This window comes from Ips typographus, linkage group LG6 (assembly GCF_016097725.1).
Source record: "Ips typographus isolate SLU linkage group LG6, UJ_Ityp_2.0, whole genome shotgun sequence".
Classification (NCBI taxonomy): domain Eukaryota; kingdom Metazoa; phylum Arthropoda; class Insecta; order Coleoptera; family Curculionidae; genus Ips; species Ips typographus.
This window is the reverse complement of record NC_138427.1, coordinates 966520-982310: the sequence shown is the minus strand read 5'-3', so window position 1 is coordinate 982310 and position 15791 is coordinate 966520. Positions and strand designations below refer to the sequence as shown.

The following is a 15791-nucleotide window of genomic DNA, read 5'->3' as shown; positions in this document are numbered from 1 at the left end:
CATGTTGTTTCTTATTTAATCACCCGCTAGTAATTTAATATGTAATTGCATAAATTATTAATTTAAAGATGATAAATACATTTTGGCAAAATGTATTTATCATCTTTAAAAAAAACAAAAAAAAACATACCTGCATAATTATTTCTACACTTTTCAATCTTCAGTTGGTTTAGTTGGTTTAAAATGTTTATATTTATTCTTAATAACCAACAATTCCCACCGCTTTATGATTTTTCATATTATGCCGTATTATTCGTATTATTCAGATTATTTACTATATTATTGGATTATGTGGTATTATCAAGATTATGCTGTATTATTTATATTATGGGGTATTATTCGTATTATTCAGATTATTATTAGTATTATTGAATTATGTACTATATTATTGGATTATGTCGTATTATCAAGATTAGTAAGATTATTGCATATTATTAATATTATTTGGTGAGTGACCCAAATATTATTGAAGTGTCACACCCCTCGCTGTAGGCAATTTAAAATAATCAAAAATTAAAGATGTCTGTATACAAAGCACATAAAAAACAGTGATGTAGGTATGATAGGTATAGCTCTAAACAAATTTCAAGCATATACAAACTAAATCGTAAAAGATGGCCAAAAATGCTTCTTCTTTAGTTTTTTAGTTCAACAACTTACTGTTTTAAGTAAAAATATCAAGCATCCTTATAGTGTGCTTATAGTATTATCATTGTCGTATTTGTCAATGCTTTTGAGTTTAATGGAAAATCTAACATATCAATTCATATGGTTTAAATAGTAAAAACTATTCGGACGAAGCATAATTCAATCCATAATCAATGAAATATTGACGTTTTTCATTTTCATCAAACTTTAATTAGATATTTCTCGCAACTGTTGCTAGACTAGTCAAAATGGTTCCATTGTTATGGTTTTTATTTATTTTTTATTCAAATGCATCAGTATTTTGTAGGAAAAAAATAAAAGAACTTTTTCTTCCACTACTTTTTTCCTCATGTGAAAAATTTAAAAAAATTGTTTATTTTCAACCATGTATGTAGTAACGTTATTTCTTAGGTGTAAACCAGGTTGAAAGATGAAAATTACGACATCTGCGTCTTCAGAAATCTCCAAGTTAAAAGCACTTTAAGAAACGATTCAGCTGAAAATATTAAAGAAACAATATCACAATAATGTTAGAGATGTAATACGGAATCATTAGCCAGCACTGTTTTATGCAGAGGTCTGTATGAGTTTAATTGTCTACCTGTTAATATTAAAATTTGCGAAAACCTAGATAAATTTAAACAACATTTAAGAGAATATGTATTATTAAAGTATTGACATTGACTTGATTGTATAAGGACATATTGTTATTATTGGCTTGCGAAGTCAGTTGGTGTAATAGTTGTGACTGCTTTTGTCGTTTTTGTATATAGCTTGACTAGCTAAATAAACGATATTATTAGTAGATAACACAATACCTTATTTTAGAGACTATTAGAGATCAATATTTTAACTGAATGATTTATTAAAAGTTTGATAAAATTCTATCTACATACAATTTTTTAAACTTTTGATTAAATCTTATAAAATAAAATAACCGGTAAAACTTGTCGATGCAAAGTCGATTTTTTTTTCTACGTGATTCAATAATAATTAGGATTCGATATCGGCTCATCCCTAAACTGCTCCGCTTTACGTAAACTGTTACCGTGTAGATTGTCTGGCATAATGTCGGCTCAGTTCTGGAAACGACGCCGTACGTGCGGCTATTAAAAGACGCCGACGTCGACGTCATTTAATTAGCGTCGATGATTTTACTTTCCGCGAATTTCTGTCAGTTTACCGGTGAAAAAATAACAAAAAAGTGAATTTCTGTACAAGTGTTGACCTGCAGTTATTAACTTTTAAACGATGTCGAAGTTGTGACAGTTTTACTACACAACTGCCTGCAAAAAACAGACAGAAAACAGGTTGATTAGATTTAAAAAATTTAAGGGAAATTCCAATAATAAATCTGAAATAATTTTGAAAAGTTGTTGAAAGCTCGGTAAAAATATGAATTTTTCAAGTAAATTCTTAGGATAATTTAACTTTTAAAAATATTAGCTAATTTAGCAATATTATTAAATAATTAAATCAAATCAAATTTATTAAGTTGAACAGTTAAATTCAAGCTGGAAAGACATTTTATGCAATTCTAAAGTAAGAAAATAACTCGAAAGTTCTAACTAAAATTTGAATTGGAAAATCAATTTTAAAGTTATGAAAATCAAAATTGATGGTCTGATCAATTTACACAGTTTGAATTATCGAAACTAATTTTGAGGTGTAATATTTTGAAAACTAAACAAGACAAAATTGTCTAGTTTGGTGTATCGATTAGAATCATTTATCAAGCCAGAAGATATTCCAGCTTGTCAGTTTGAAAAATATCTCTTAAGCTAGTGTATACAAGTAATTTATTAAGAGTTTACATTTGAAAAAATTATATTTTCTTTGAGAATCTAAAAAAACAAATTTAGATTAACAAATGAGTACGTCGTTTGACATGTTTTTATAAAACAACAAAGTTGACAAAGTAGTATACAGTTGAGATTTTCAGTTTTTGGGTTCTGTTCTTCACAGTTTAGCCGATGTTTTACAAAATTACTTTTGCATCCTCAAGACATGCTGTTTTATTGATTCCGTGCCAATGTTACTTCAACTAAACACATTTGGTGACATACACAAAGTATAACACGTTACAAATTTACTAAAAAAAAATGTTTTTTTGACGCAAGAACCGGTACAAATCATACTGTGTTTATACATCGTTGAGTTCCCTATTAAAAGAGCTATCTAATACTGTATGTACTTTTTTTTCGGTCCATATGAAAAACACAAGATGATAGTTTCAAATTTATACAGGGTAGCGCAATAGTGTGACAAAGTCCATATTGTTGTTATTTTTAGTTTTTGTTGGTTTGGTTTGGTTTAAGTTGATCAAGATCATTTGGTCTACAGGATAAAAATACTTTCGACTGTACAGGGTGTTGCGTAAGTGCGAGGCAAAAATGTTTTTTTAAGTAAAACACTCAACGTATATTTTTGCATATTTGGATTCCTTGTAAAATTCTTCATCTGAATCAGTTTTCAGCTTTGCATAAAATGGCGGCGTTGCCAACTTATTTAACAAAATAATCAAATTAGGGGCAAAACATAAGTGTTTGTTATCGGCAATAATTGCATAATTACTTGTAATAAAGTGATCAAAATCGCCCTAAAGGGAATTGAAGATGTAAGTAAAAGCTTAAATAGGCTTACAAGACATCGCGTCATACAAGGTGTTTTGTGCAGAGCGCCGAAGTTAAGAAATTTAAAAATCGGTTAAATCGATTTTTTTTAAATGTAACACCCAGTATTTAAGGGTTGTATCTTATTCTCCTGTCAGTTTTCTTCAACTTTTATTAAGAAAGCTCAATGTCTATCTTCGTTAGCTTGGGGGAATTATTTTCATTTTTCTGAATTATTGCCTAAAAAACACGTAAAAATAAATAATAACACTGTTTGATGTTTCACCTAATTCAACAATTATTTACTGCTTCTGGCATTGAAAAGTAAGGTATACCTTTACCGGTATGTTGTTTACTGTTTATTTACCTGAATGTTGTGGCTTTGATAGTCCTGCTAGTCAGTGAAAATGGTAAAAGCTGGACGAAATTTTAGAAAATGCAGCAAAAGCTAACGAAAGTTTATTACCTAAAAAGTCAAGAGCATTCTAAGGTAGGGAATACGTAGCTTTTATGCCATGAAAGAATAAAAATGCCATTGCTAATATTAAAAAGGGGTTCCGGGCGTTATAAGCAAGCGGGCGTTATGATAGTAGTTTGGGACTTATTCTATTTTCTTGTATTTTATTGGACATTGTACTATTGAACAAATTACGATACGCACGGTTTTTTACGAGTATCAGATGCTTTCTGGCATTGACATTATGTAGTAAGTGGTTAAAAGTATTTGCGTAGTATGACTAGATGCTCAGAAATAAGCATCTAAGTGGTACTACTACTCTATGTAAAATTGCATAAAAATCTCAAACACCACAGTTATGAGATCATGGCTTTCATGCAACAAATAATTGTAATTGATTTCATACTATATCGTAATATGCTCTATTACGTAGTCGGTTTCAGTTTGAGAAATGATTCATTACGTTACTAGTCCGGCAAATTGTTTTTTCTAATTTTGACATATAAAGTGGCACTTTTCAAAACTGACAACAGTGACGTAACGTTCTACTTTTCGTAACTAGTTAAGAAAAGTAACACTTTTTGTAACTAGTGATGAAATGGCCTTAACTAGTTAATAAATAAATACGACAATTTATTAGCTTTTCTAACTTCTCTTTTACTCATTCAAACTGTGAAAATCAAAAATAAGTACAATTTACATCAAAAGGAACATAACAATTTAAAAAAGCAATTATTGTAAATATTAATTACACAATTTGACAAGTTGATGCCCAAATTTGTCTTGCTGTTGCTTGAATTTGTTGCTGCAAGTGATTGGGCACTGCTTGTTTCACCAAGAATGCTAGCAGAAATGCTTTTTTAGTTTTCAATCGAGTTTTCAACATATCTCTCGGCAACAGAGTTCGATTTCCATCCCCCATGTTGTTTTATTTTCAACAAAAATTTCCTTTCATTTCCTGAATTTTTCAAGCCAAGTAATTCAGCAATTTTCTTTGGTAACTGGCCAATACTATTAATACCTACTGGTTGTATACTGCATTTACCATGTAGGTAGTTAATAAAAAATCTGTTGTGCTTCAAATTTTTTGGTCGCATATTAATGTACCTTCTTAGTATATCTACAAAACTGATTCCCTAACCCTACTACCTCCTTCCGGTATGACAAATTCACGTAATGTTTTGGTTTTTGTGATTAGAATGTTAACTCAAATATGCGAGTGTTCATCTATTACATCTTCATTCCGAAGAAACTTTAATTCAACCTTTCGACAGGCGCCTGCTACACCTACAATAAGGACCACCTGAAATATGAAAATAATAATCTAAGTGGTTATATCGAAATTTTGTGTAATAGTTTAGGCCTACCTTAGCTAACAGCCACTTCAATCAAAGGAATCATCTGCTTCTTTTAAAAACTCCGACATGTTTTCTCTAGTAAACACATTAGATTTCTTCGCCTTATACCCATCGCTGCATCTTTTTAAATACGCAATCAAACTGCAATAACCTTTAATGTCTATGCCTTTCTTCAGAGACAGCTCCGCTCTCAACATTGCATAACTTTTTCATTTATGTGTTTTACCTTTTTGATTTAAGCCATATTTCAAATTTTTCGTAAGCTGTATCGTACAGTGACTTAGATCTTTCGGGAATGAGAGTCAGCACAGCTTTTCTTGAAGCCTCTTCGATATCACTCGGTAATTCTGAATCTAAGTTGTTCATTTTTCAGTTAAATTATCGCACCATTAAATTACAAAAAAACTAAGAATTAAATAACTATTACCACTTACAGTATGAAATCGTTTTACGACACTCTTCCGTTAAATGCAATTAAAGTACTCGTCTAGAAATACGTAATAGTGATTTACGTTACAAGTCCGTGAAATGGGTTATTAGTACAAGTCTAGATGTTTGCGAGTCCGGAATTTCTACACGAGTACTTTAATTGCATTTCACGGATTTTGTGAGTTTACACACCCCTATACAAAGAAGAACAAAGGTACAGTTTCTCAACAATGACCGAGAACCGAGAAGTGTGGGGACACCCAAGTTCAGAGGTAGGATTTGCTATATTGGACTGTGATTATGGTTGTCCTGTCAGAGCCAATATTTCTTGTTTTCCTGTTTTTGAGTTTACTTGAAACAAAGATTGGTTTTTCTTGCCAACTTAAAGATTTCCAAACTGGATAGTATCAATAGAAAGATAACTTTGCGCCTATTATTTGTTTTTTTCTCAGCACCTGTGTTCTTTTCTTACTTATTTCTGCAACTTCTGCACTTTTAATGATACAGTTGTTTCCTTCCGTTTTTGATCAGAGTCAGAAACAAAACAAAACAAAAATTTTATTTCCAGCATCTTCATTAGGTACTTATTGACAGCTTTTTCGTTTCGGCTTTTTGCTGGCATCGTTATATGATGTTGATTTTAAGCTGATGCTAGTGGGAAACAGGTAAAGATCCAACCTTTGCTAAGGAGCGATATTTTGTTCTTGTTCAAGACTTAGATGTGCCCGCCTTTGATAGCAATTTTACTGATCACAGAGTTATTGCCACCTTTTTTCAGCATTTTTTCCAAATATTTTATGCCTTGGACTTTATCTCCCACTTGATTTCTGAGAAAACTTGCTTTTCCTTTCAGAAATATAATATTATGCATACAGTTACAAAACTCTATTTACCACGTAACTTTTGTGCCTTTAGTTTTGTATAGATTGTATAATGGGATTTCAAAATATCTTTTGGTTGACTAGTTTATTACTAAGTTGCTATCCTTCATTCCTGTAGAGAGTTAAATTTCAAATTCAAACATATTATCCTGAGTAAAATAAACCAATTTATATCTACACTTTTTCCTTTCGCAACAACAACCCCAAAAGCCATTTTGACACTAATTGAAATCCATTTCACAAAGTAAAACGTGTACGCAATTAAATTGATGATAAAAATAAAATTGTGAAACAGTCGACTTTTCACTTGTAAATATCTTGCAAACACATCACACATCAGACGACCGCATTTACTTCGTGGTATTAATAGATCTGTTGTTTTCTTTTTTATTCACGTCAATCTAAAAGTAATCGATACCATAGGTAATGGACCTATATCGAAATTCAAACAAATCAGAGATGACGTCACTAATTCACAAAGTTTGTGCCAAACTAAAAAAGAATGAAACTAATTAAGGGTTCTGGAATTTCCAGAAAATAATTCTGTTGGTGTGTAGCATTTCCAAAAACCACTCTAGAAACACTTTAATATACTTTAACGCTGATGTAAATGTAAAATATTACGAAAGTAGGGGAACAACAGTTCTGCTTTAAGTCTGTTGTGCTCTCTATATTTAGATTAATAAAGTTTTGCTCGATAGTAAGTTTGTTTAGTAGAACTTTTGTTATAAAATATACAGGGGGTATCGTAGAAACTAAATTAGAAATAATATCCCTTGGGCTGTTTAAAAGCAAAGCCTTGCCAACTATGGAATCGAAAAAACTCATCAGAACCAAAAACTCTCAGACATATCACGTTGGGCAAAATTTTACTATTAAAACCGCTTTTTGGGGATCTCCAAAACTATAAGAAATACAGTGTTGATTACATGGAGGCTAAGTTACGCTTTTTGTTGTTCGATATACAGAAAAACATCCAAAATCAGCAAAAATCATATCTGAAATACTTGAGCCATCTGTCACGAAGAAGTGTTGATTTAGAGACCCTTTTTGTGTTGGGAAAGTGGATGGAAATCGACCAAGGGAAAGATCACCAACAAGATGCATAGACCAGATGAAACCATTAGTTGGACTGAGAATACAGGAGTCCCTGCAGGCCGCTCAGGATAGACAAGCTTGGAAAACCACAATGGTTGCCGCTACATCATACTGTCACCATACCCTCTCGAAGCTCAAAGGACGAAGAGAGAGATACAGAAAAAAATTGAAATTTTTACATAAAATATTTTTTTACAGTTGTAATATTTTTCAGTACAACATTGAAACTAAAACCAAAAATAATAACAAACGAAATAAATAGTATTATAACTCTGTCAGATGAACAACAAAGATTCAGAACGGGAAGATGACCAATGCAGTTTTTGTTGTAAGACAGATCGCAGAGAAATCGATCGAATACAACAAATCAGCCTACATGTGTTTCATAGACCTGCAGAAAGCATTTGATCGAGTTCAGTTAGAAAATGTTCTACATTTACTTTACAACATACTACCCCTTAACTTATTAAAAACCATAGAGAATTTATACAGTGAGAATCAACAGTATCCATGCCAAGATCGGTGAGGAACTCATTGAGCCAATCTCACTCAGCTATTGACTCACTAAGTCCACTGCACTTCAACATAATTATGGACGACATAATAAAGCAAATGCATGGACTTAATGGATGCAAAATGGGGGACCGTAGTATTACAATGCTGTGCTATACCGATGATGATGTGCATCTTGCACAAGTCTCTAAATATGGTAATCTCTGCCTCAAAAACCAAATGTCTGACAACTTCAAAAACAGCTATAAGATGCAAGCTTGCCATCGAAGACAAAATAATGCAACAAGAAATGATATTTAAATATCTCGGTATAACTATGTGGATATGGCGACATCGACACAAAGGTGGGACAACAAAAAACAAAGGCACTAAAACTAGCAGGATGTCCGAACGGCTCTGCATGGAAAAACAAATACATAAGCATGGAGGTCTAGTCAAGAATATACATAACCGCCATTAGGCCCATAATGACCTACCAGGAGAGACAAGACGGCAGAGACCCGATCGAACACAACAAAATCAGAAAGGCTCCTGGTATCAAGATAGATGAAGATCTTACGAGAAATTACTGGAAAAGCGCTGCTCGACAGAGAACTGAGTGACAATATAAGGCAAATGTGCAAGATGGAGAACGTTAATGAGTGGGTTTTCAGCAGAAAGTATGAATGGGATGAGCAGATAAGTAGAATTGGTGAAGGGAGAAAAGTGAGATTAGCTTGGGAACAATCACCACTGGGAAGAAGTACACGAAAACCAGGGAAAAGGTAGAGCGACAATCTTAACAATGAAGAAAGTCGCAGGCAAGCTGCGAAAAATAAACAGTCAATTTGCCTTTAATAGATAAGCAGAAAGGAGAAGAAGATTTTTTCATAGTTTATTTGGAGAAAGAATTGAAAAGTGAATACTCGTTTTATTGCCATTTTTTTTCTCCACAACGTTTCATCATCATCATCATCATCATCCAGTCTGTTGAGTTTGAGTCTAAACATAGGTCTTCCTCAAACGTTTCTATTGCTGCTGCTATTCTGCTCGGTCTTGAGCAGCTCGGGTCTATTGCCTCGCTATCTTTTAGATGTCAACGCTCCAGCGCGTTGGAGGCCTTCCTCTGCTTCTTTTATCAGCACGGGGTCTACAATTTACAAGTCTGATGGTCCATCTATCGTCCCTGAATCTCGCAACATGTCCTGTCCATTTTCACTTAAATGTGGTCGCAGGTTGATCAGCCTTTTTCCATTGATCTTAATGTCAAGGTTCTCCCAGTCTAGTGTTTTAAAGGCAAATTCTAAAGTGGCGGTGAAAAGCTTTGGGGACTGTGTTGCCCCGTCTGACTCCGCTTTCGATGGGGACCTTGTCTCTGTTTTTATGGAGTCCAATAGTATCTTGCAAATTCTTGTAGATACTGTGAACCAGACGAGTATAACTATAGTCGATACGACATTGACTAAGGGCTGCCATTATTGAATTCGTTTCAATCATGTCCTATGCTTTTTGGAACTCCACAAAAACAAGCACTAGGGGGGTCTACTATATTCAGTCGTTTTTTTCGATTAGCAAGCTCTCTTACGAAGTATTATTGATGACAGAACAATATTATATTGTACAACAAGGGTGAATAAGATGTCCTTATCGCACAAGGACAAAAATTTGAGTACGACGCCGAAGTCGTAGAAAAAATACAGGGTGGTTCAGTGAAAAGCGTAGGTATGTTACGTGCAAATGTTCGCAAGTAGCATACGGTTTTTACTGAACTACCCTGTGTTCTTCACCGTGCACACTAAGGTCGCTACTTTGGGACATCAAGTACAACCAAATACTAAAAAAGACAAATGCCGACGATGTTAGGATAGTAACTATACAGACGATATTGCTCTAAGTGGAGTGGATAAGTAAAATACAGGACTGTCTGGAGAGAAAATCATTTCACATCCGAGAAAAGACAGAAGCAGTTATCCTTAATGGTGGAAGAAATCGATTGTTTTTACATACTTTCCAAATAGGCATCGAAACATATTAAACTTTATTATTATTAAATTACTAAAATATTGTAATGTTTTTTTTACCAAAACACCACTCGATACTTTTATTTAGTACTCAGACAACAATCAAATCAACTACTAACAAAACAACTACCGCTCCAAACCCAGCTGATAATATACAATTTTTTTCAATTAGAATCGGAACAATTCATTAAGTTGGCTTTTTATCTTAAGCTTCACACTTTGACGTAAGTTATTTTTAAGTAATATTCGCTGCTAACATTAAGTTCACGGAAAACTTTGTTCCCTGTAGAAACAAGAAAGACATCGAGGTGCAAAAACGCCTCAAAAAAGGGTTAGGTTAGTCTATCTATAACTATCAATTTCAATTGATAAAACTCTGATTTTTCAATTCGAAAATGGTAAAACGTGACTGCTTAATTAAGAAATATCATAGAATGAATTCAGTGTCAATTAACAGGTGTCTAAACACTCTTTAAAGTAACGGGAGTAAATTAAAAACAAAAACAAATTAATTATTTAATTAAACAACTAGGTACTAAACCTGTCTTAAAATTCCTAATTCTCAACCTAAATCGAGGTAAATAAAAAAATTATAAAAATCATCAAAAACAAAGCTAAATCGTACGAAAGACCTTCTCCATAACGCGGTTGGTCACTTTGTGTTTACGTTACTGTTGCCTCACAACAAAAGAAATGAAAATTGTCTGAAAGCTTTCCCCACTGGAAAAAAGCAAGACCTTCACGAAGAAAAGTATAAACTCGGAAACTGTGAATCATTTCTGTAATACCATCTAGGGGCACGCTTTAACTTTAGCTAATTTTTTTTTAATGTTGCAATTGGTGGTTTTTTAAGCAACGTTAAAATCTTCAAAACCATATTTTTTTCATATTCAGGAGCAATTGGTAGTCCACAACTGTTTTTGGTGCCCTTAAGTTTTAGTTCTCCTGCACAACCTGTTTGATATAATATTCTATTCTAACCTCTTAAAAGAAGTAGTTCTTACTAAAACAACCATCTATTTAAAAAGTCACACAAACTAAAATGATAGACTGGGTGTCAATAGTGCGGCATTCGAGAAGACGGTTCTCTAACTACATGACCAGCGTACCCAGAAAAGTACGAAAACGGAGACAGAACAACGCTAGAGCTGCTAACTCTCCCCATTTTCCTAATGGAGAACATCAGGTTCATCATAATACCAAATGCACTTGCTGCGGTGAAACCAAAGGAAAAAAAAAGGTGTTTGTTCTTTATATTTTATCTACGAGCGTGTAAAAAGTATTTACCTTTTGCACTGCTTTTAGTGTAAAAAGCTACGTTTTAATGCACTAGTGTTAGTGGGTGTTTAGCGACAGCGTCAATTGGTGACCGTTCTGTATTGACAATTTCAACATATTAGTAAATCTATCTGAAACTATTTGAAATTGAACGCTCATAGATAGAAATTAAAACACATACTTATTAAAAATAGTAATACACTTTTCACACTTGTATCTCAAATAGTTATTAATTAATATTGAAACTTCCTGATCTTTACACAAATTTGTATGGATTTTAGCAAACAAGATTTCCTTCAAAGGAATTACCTGCCTCTCCTTCTCCACCTGTGCAACCAAAAGTGGTGAATGAGGATTTGTCGAGGAGGGATTCTTTGGATACCGTAGGGTCTATAGACAGGAGAAGCTATTCCGATAAAGGATTCGCCAGTGAGAACGTGAAAAATGGCGGAGTATTTGTGCCAGTAAGTATTATATCTCTTTTGGTTAATTTTGTTGGACATCCGACTTTGTGGGTCTTGAAAAAATGTTTAATAAGACATTGATTTAAAAATCGAGGAATGAACAATACTATCACAATTTAGTAGATAAAATAATTACGTTACTTGACGACGCCTGAATGTTGATTAAGATGAAGTGGATGGTTTGATAATACTTCATCTCTAATGTATCTATCACATAGCCTCTCAGCAAGGATGAGAGGCTTATGGGTCGGTCTGCTTTGGGTGTGGTATAGTCCATCCTCTCTGGTTTTGGTAGGAACACCACTCTGACCTCCCTTCAAGCCTTTGGGATGTATCTTAGATCCAGGGATAACCTGAACAACCCCACCAGGTGCGGCATGAATAGTTCCAAGCCCCACTGTAGTAAGGCGGGATAGATACCGTCAGGTTCTGGTGATTTAAAGGGGGAGAAGCCAGTGAGTGCCCAATCTATCTTTTCCTCGTGTATTATTTGACCTGCTAATTGCCAATCGATCTCAGAGGAGATATATGTATCCTGAGTCCGGTCCTCCACAATAGTGGTGCTGCAGTCAGGGAAGTGAGTGGCAAGTAGTAACTCTGTGCTTTCCTGGAGGTTGGCAGTAAAGGTGCCATCCTCCTTACACAGTTTATCTATCTCCCTAAAAGGGTTTTTGTTGAGAGCTTTCTGAAGTCTTGCTGCTTTGGTAGTTTTCTATTTCGTCGCAGTAGGTCCTCCAGGCCGCTCTTTGTTTTTGCCTTACGACTTTTTTATATTGATTGAGGTGGCACTTGTATTAGTTTTGCTTTGTTGAAAGCTCTTCTTATTGTCGATCTGAGGTGTTCCAGTTCTCAAACTCTAACTATTTAAAATATTTTTGTTTTTTAAATGACATCACTGTTATTTTATTTCATATTTGGATTTATATTTAAAATGTTTAAAAAAATAAATATCAAAGTTTTTTAAATTATTAAAGCGTTCAGAAGGTAAATAATTAACGCCATAATAGTTATGAGAATTTTTAGCAAGTCTCATATCCTAAAGAGAATCTTGTACGTGCGAATTTGTCCTGATTCAGCGGTAACGTAAGAGTATTTGAGAGGATCTCGAAACAAAATACATCACCGACATTTTGTGATACAAACGCGTCTTAACCTTTGTCCTCAAACAATGTGACCTAATATTTTTTGTTCTCACGTTTTCATCGTTATTCCGGAGGCATCAGGGTTTTTAAATTGACCGAAGTTTTTTGAGAGGAAATTAATCTCCTGCTTTTTAACTTTTCTTCTCTCTTCTTAACTTACTCTGAATGGTCCACAAATTGGTGTTGTATTTCATTGTCTATTAGTTCTTTGATTCTCAACTGTTTCATGTTTGTACCATTTACTTAAATGGACAGTTATGCTATCGCAGAAATTATGATGATATTTATTCTTTTTACGTGTTCGTTAGCTAGTGGCAAAGTCTGTAGTAGGTGATGTTGACCAACAGTCTTTCTTTGAATTATTAACTTCGTATGTGCTTGTAGTTCTTACTTATTAATTTCAATGATTGATCTGCAATGTCTAGAGTTCGTAGTAAGAATCGTTTTTTTTACTAGAGTCTTTTACATTGAACACTCTTTGTGGAAGTGTCGAATTACTGCCAGTTCTCTGCTTCTTTTCTAGATTCTAAGACACAAATTGTCTTCATTATTTCCTGATATTGAGTAATCACAGTTCAACGGTGTGTTCCTACAAGTATTGATTTTTCAAAATTTATTAATCAGGGTCATAGCATTGTCTTATAGATTAGCTTAATGGGGCACGTGGACAGCTATTACAGTGGGTCAATCAAACAAACTCATTAGTATGAACACTGAAACAATAAAATTTTACAGTTGATTTACAAATTTTGAAATTACCAAAAACTGCAAATATAACTTGAAATGTGTGAAATGAAAGAAAAGAAATGTGTTGAAATGTATGAAAATGAAGCTTAAGGCCTTTTTAGTTACATAAAAGTGGTACAAGATAAAATTATTTCGAGAAGGAAAAACTATAAAATTGTTGCCAGAACATTTACTAGTTGCTCGTTGGTGCCAAACTAGTTTCAATGTTAGTTATTGTCATCAGAGAGGCTATAGGGCTTGATAACCAAAGAACAAAACTTTCATTCCAGTATAGTCAACTGGATGCCAGAAATGATAGTTATTGTGCAACATCTGGTGACATTTGTACTCAACTCTATGAGTTAGAAAGTTCAAATAGCGTTCCCAAATCTGGGAACAGTCACATTAATGCCGCATCATTCGGTAAACACCTAGTTCCCTAGTTCAGTTATTTCTACCCCTAAGTATCTGAAGGACATCACCTGTTCTATTATTTCGTCGTTAACAGCTAGTTTGCATCTTTTAGGTTCTTTTGCTACAACTAATGATTTTGTCTTGTTTATCGCAATCGACATATTGTAGCGTTTCGCTGTCAGGTAGAATTCATAAAGTAGTTTCTGCAGCTCATCTTCGTTTTCTGATATAATTACTGCGTCATCCGCGTTTTTAACGTCTTTTATTATTTCGTTTATGAATAGGTTAAAGAGTACCGGTCTTAAAGAGTCTCCCTGTCTTATTCCTTTTTTTGATATGGGCACTTACGTAACCTGGGTATTCTGACACTCACGGGAATTTATATTTATGAAATTTGTAAATTTGTACATCAGAATAAAAATTGTTTCTCTGCCGGCGTGGACATGCACTGCTACTCTACAAGGGCTAGAATGGACCTTCGGCCTGCTAGATGTCGTTTGGAAATCAGTAAAGGCTCTCCTCACATCGCGGGCCTAAACATTTTTAACAGACTACCTATAAGTATAAAGTCTGAAACTAACTTCAGAAGATTTAAAATTGCGTTAAAGCGATACCTTATCGAGAGGGAATTTTATAGTATAGTTGAGTACTTTGGTGGATCTTAAATATCTCTGTCTGTTTAATTTGTTATTTTGTTGTCTGTCGAACTTTATTTTGTTAAGTGTGTTAAGTGTTCGTATCTGACTTGTGACGCATTCCAAACATATTTGTATGTCAAATGGAATAAAGGAGTTTTATTATTATTATATTATTATTATTATTATTACTTCTTGGGTCAGGCTGTTGTTCACTTTGCTTTGCTCAGATCTATGAAGCACAGATACGCCGGTTTTTTGTTTTCGATTGATTTCTCTACTATTTGTCGAATGATGAACATGGCGTCTGTGGTAGACCTGTATGTCCTGAATCCGTGTTGTTCTTCCATTATGGGTATTTGTTCTGAGATGATACCGCATATGATTTTCTTTTTGTGAATAGTTTTATCACGACGCTTGGGAGAGTTATTCCTCTGTAGTTTCCTGGTTGTTTTTGGTCGCCTTTTTTGAAGATAGGAATAGTGATGCTTTTCTTCCAGTCGGTTGGTATAGTTGTTTTATTTAAGATCTTCTGGTAAAGATTGGCTAGTTGTTCGCTTAGTGGTTTACCTCCGTACTTTATTAGTTCGTTGTTCAATTCGTCGATTCCTGGGGCTTTTCTGTTTTTTAGTTCTTTGGTATATTTTTCTACTAGTGCATGGGTGATACGGGTAATTGCTACTGTCATTGCTGGCTTTTCCTGGTGTTGAGTCTCATCTTCGTCGAACATTTGTTTGAAGTAATTTATCCATGCGTTTCCTTCGTCTTATCAATCCCCATATCTTCTTTTGGCTGCCATAGAGGTCGTGTTCCATATCCGCAGTCAAGGTTTCCCAGTATTCGGTCTTTACTCGTCGTATTTCTGCCTGCACTCTGTTCCTTATTTCCTTGAATCCTATCCACTCTTCCGGTGTTCTGTTATTTAAGTATCTCAGGTAGGTTTCACGTTTTTCTCTTGCCATTTGTTTTAATTCCGGCGTGAACCATGGTGTGTTATAACAATTCGTGTTGTTACAAGCTTCTTCGCCAATTTGTGTATAATTTTCATACGTTTCTAAAGTTGCGTATGGTCAAAAATAGACCCCCTGGACAGGTGTGGATGCTCATTCTCTGTTTTGAAGTGTTCAACTTTCATT

At 34.1% G+C, this 15791-nt stretch overlaps 1 protein-coding gene and 1 long non-coding RNA gene across 7 annotated transcripts in view; one reads left to right on the top strand and one right to left on the bottom strand.

The window, feature by feature from the left end:
* Window positions 1–15791, bottom strand: part of LOC145730334 (uncharacterized) — a 318043-nt gene that overhangs the window by 189204 nt on the left and 113048 nt on the right. The window lies entirely within an intron of this gene.
* Window positions 1–15791, top strand: part of dlg1 (MAGUK family member discs large 1) — a 269680-nt gene that overhangs the window by 162126 nt on the left and 91763 nt on the right. For 5 of the 6 annotated variants that reach the window (XM_081981489.1, XM_081981488.1, XM_081981486.1 and 2 more), the window contains exon 5: window positions 11556–11738. In XM_081981489.1, the coding sequence (XP_081837615.1) occupies window positions 11556–11738 (183 nt within the window). Of the gene's footprint in view, window positions 1–11023; window positions 11237–11555; window positions 11739–15791 lie in introns of those variants that run through there. The other variant, XM_081981490.1, reaches the window with a different exon arrangement.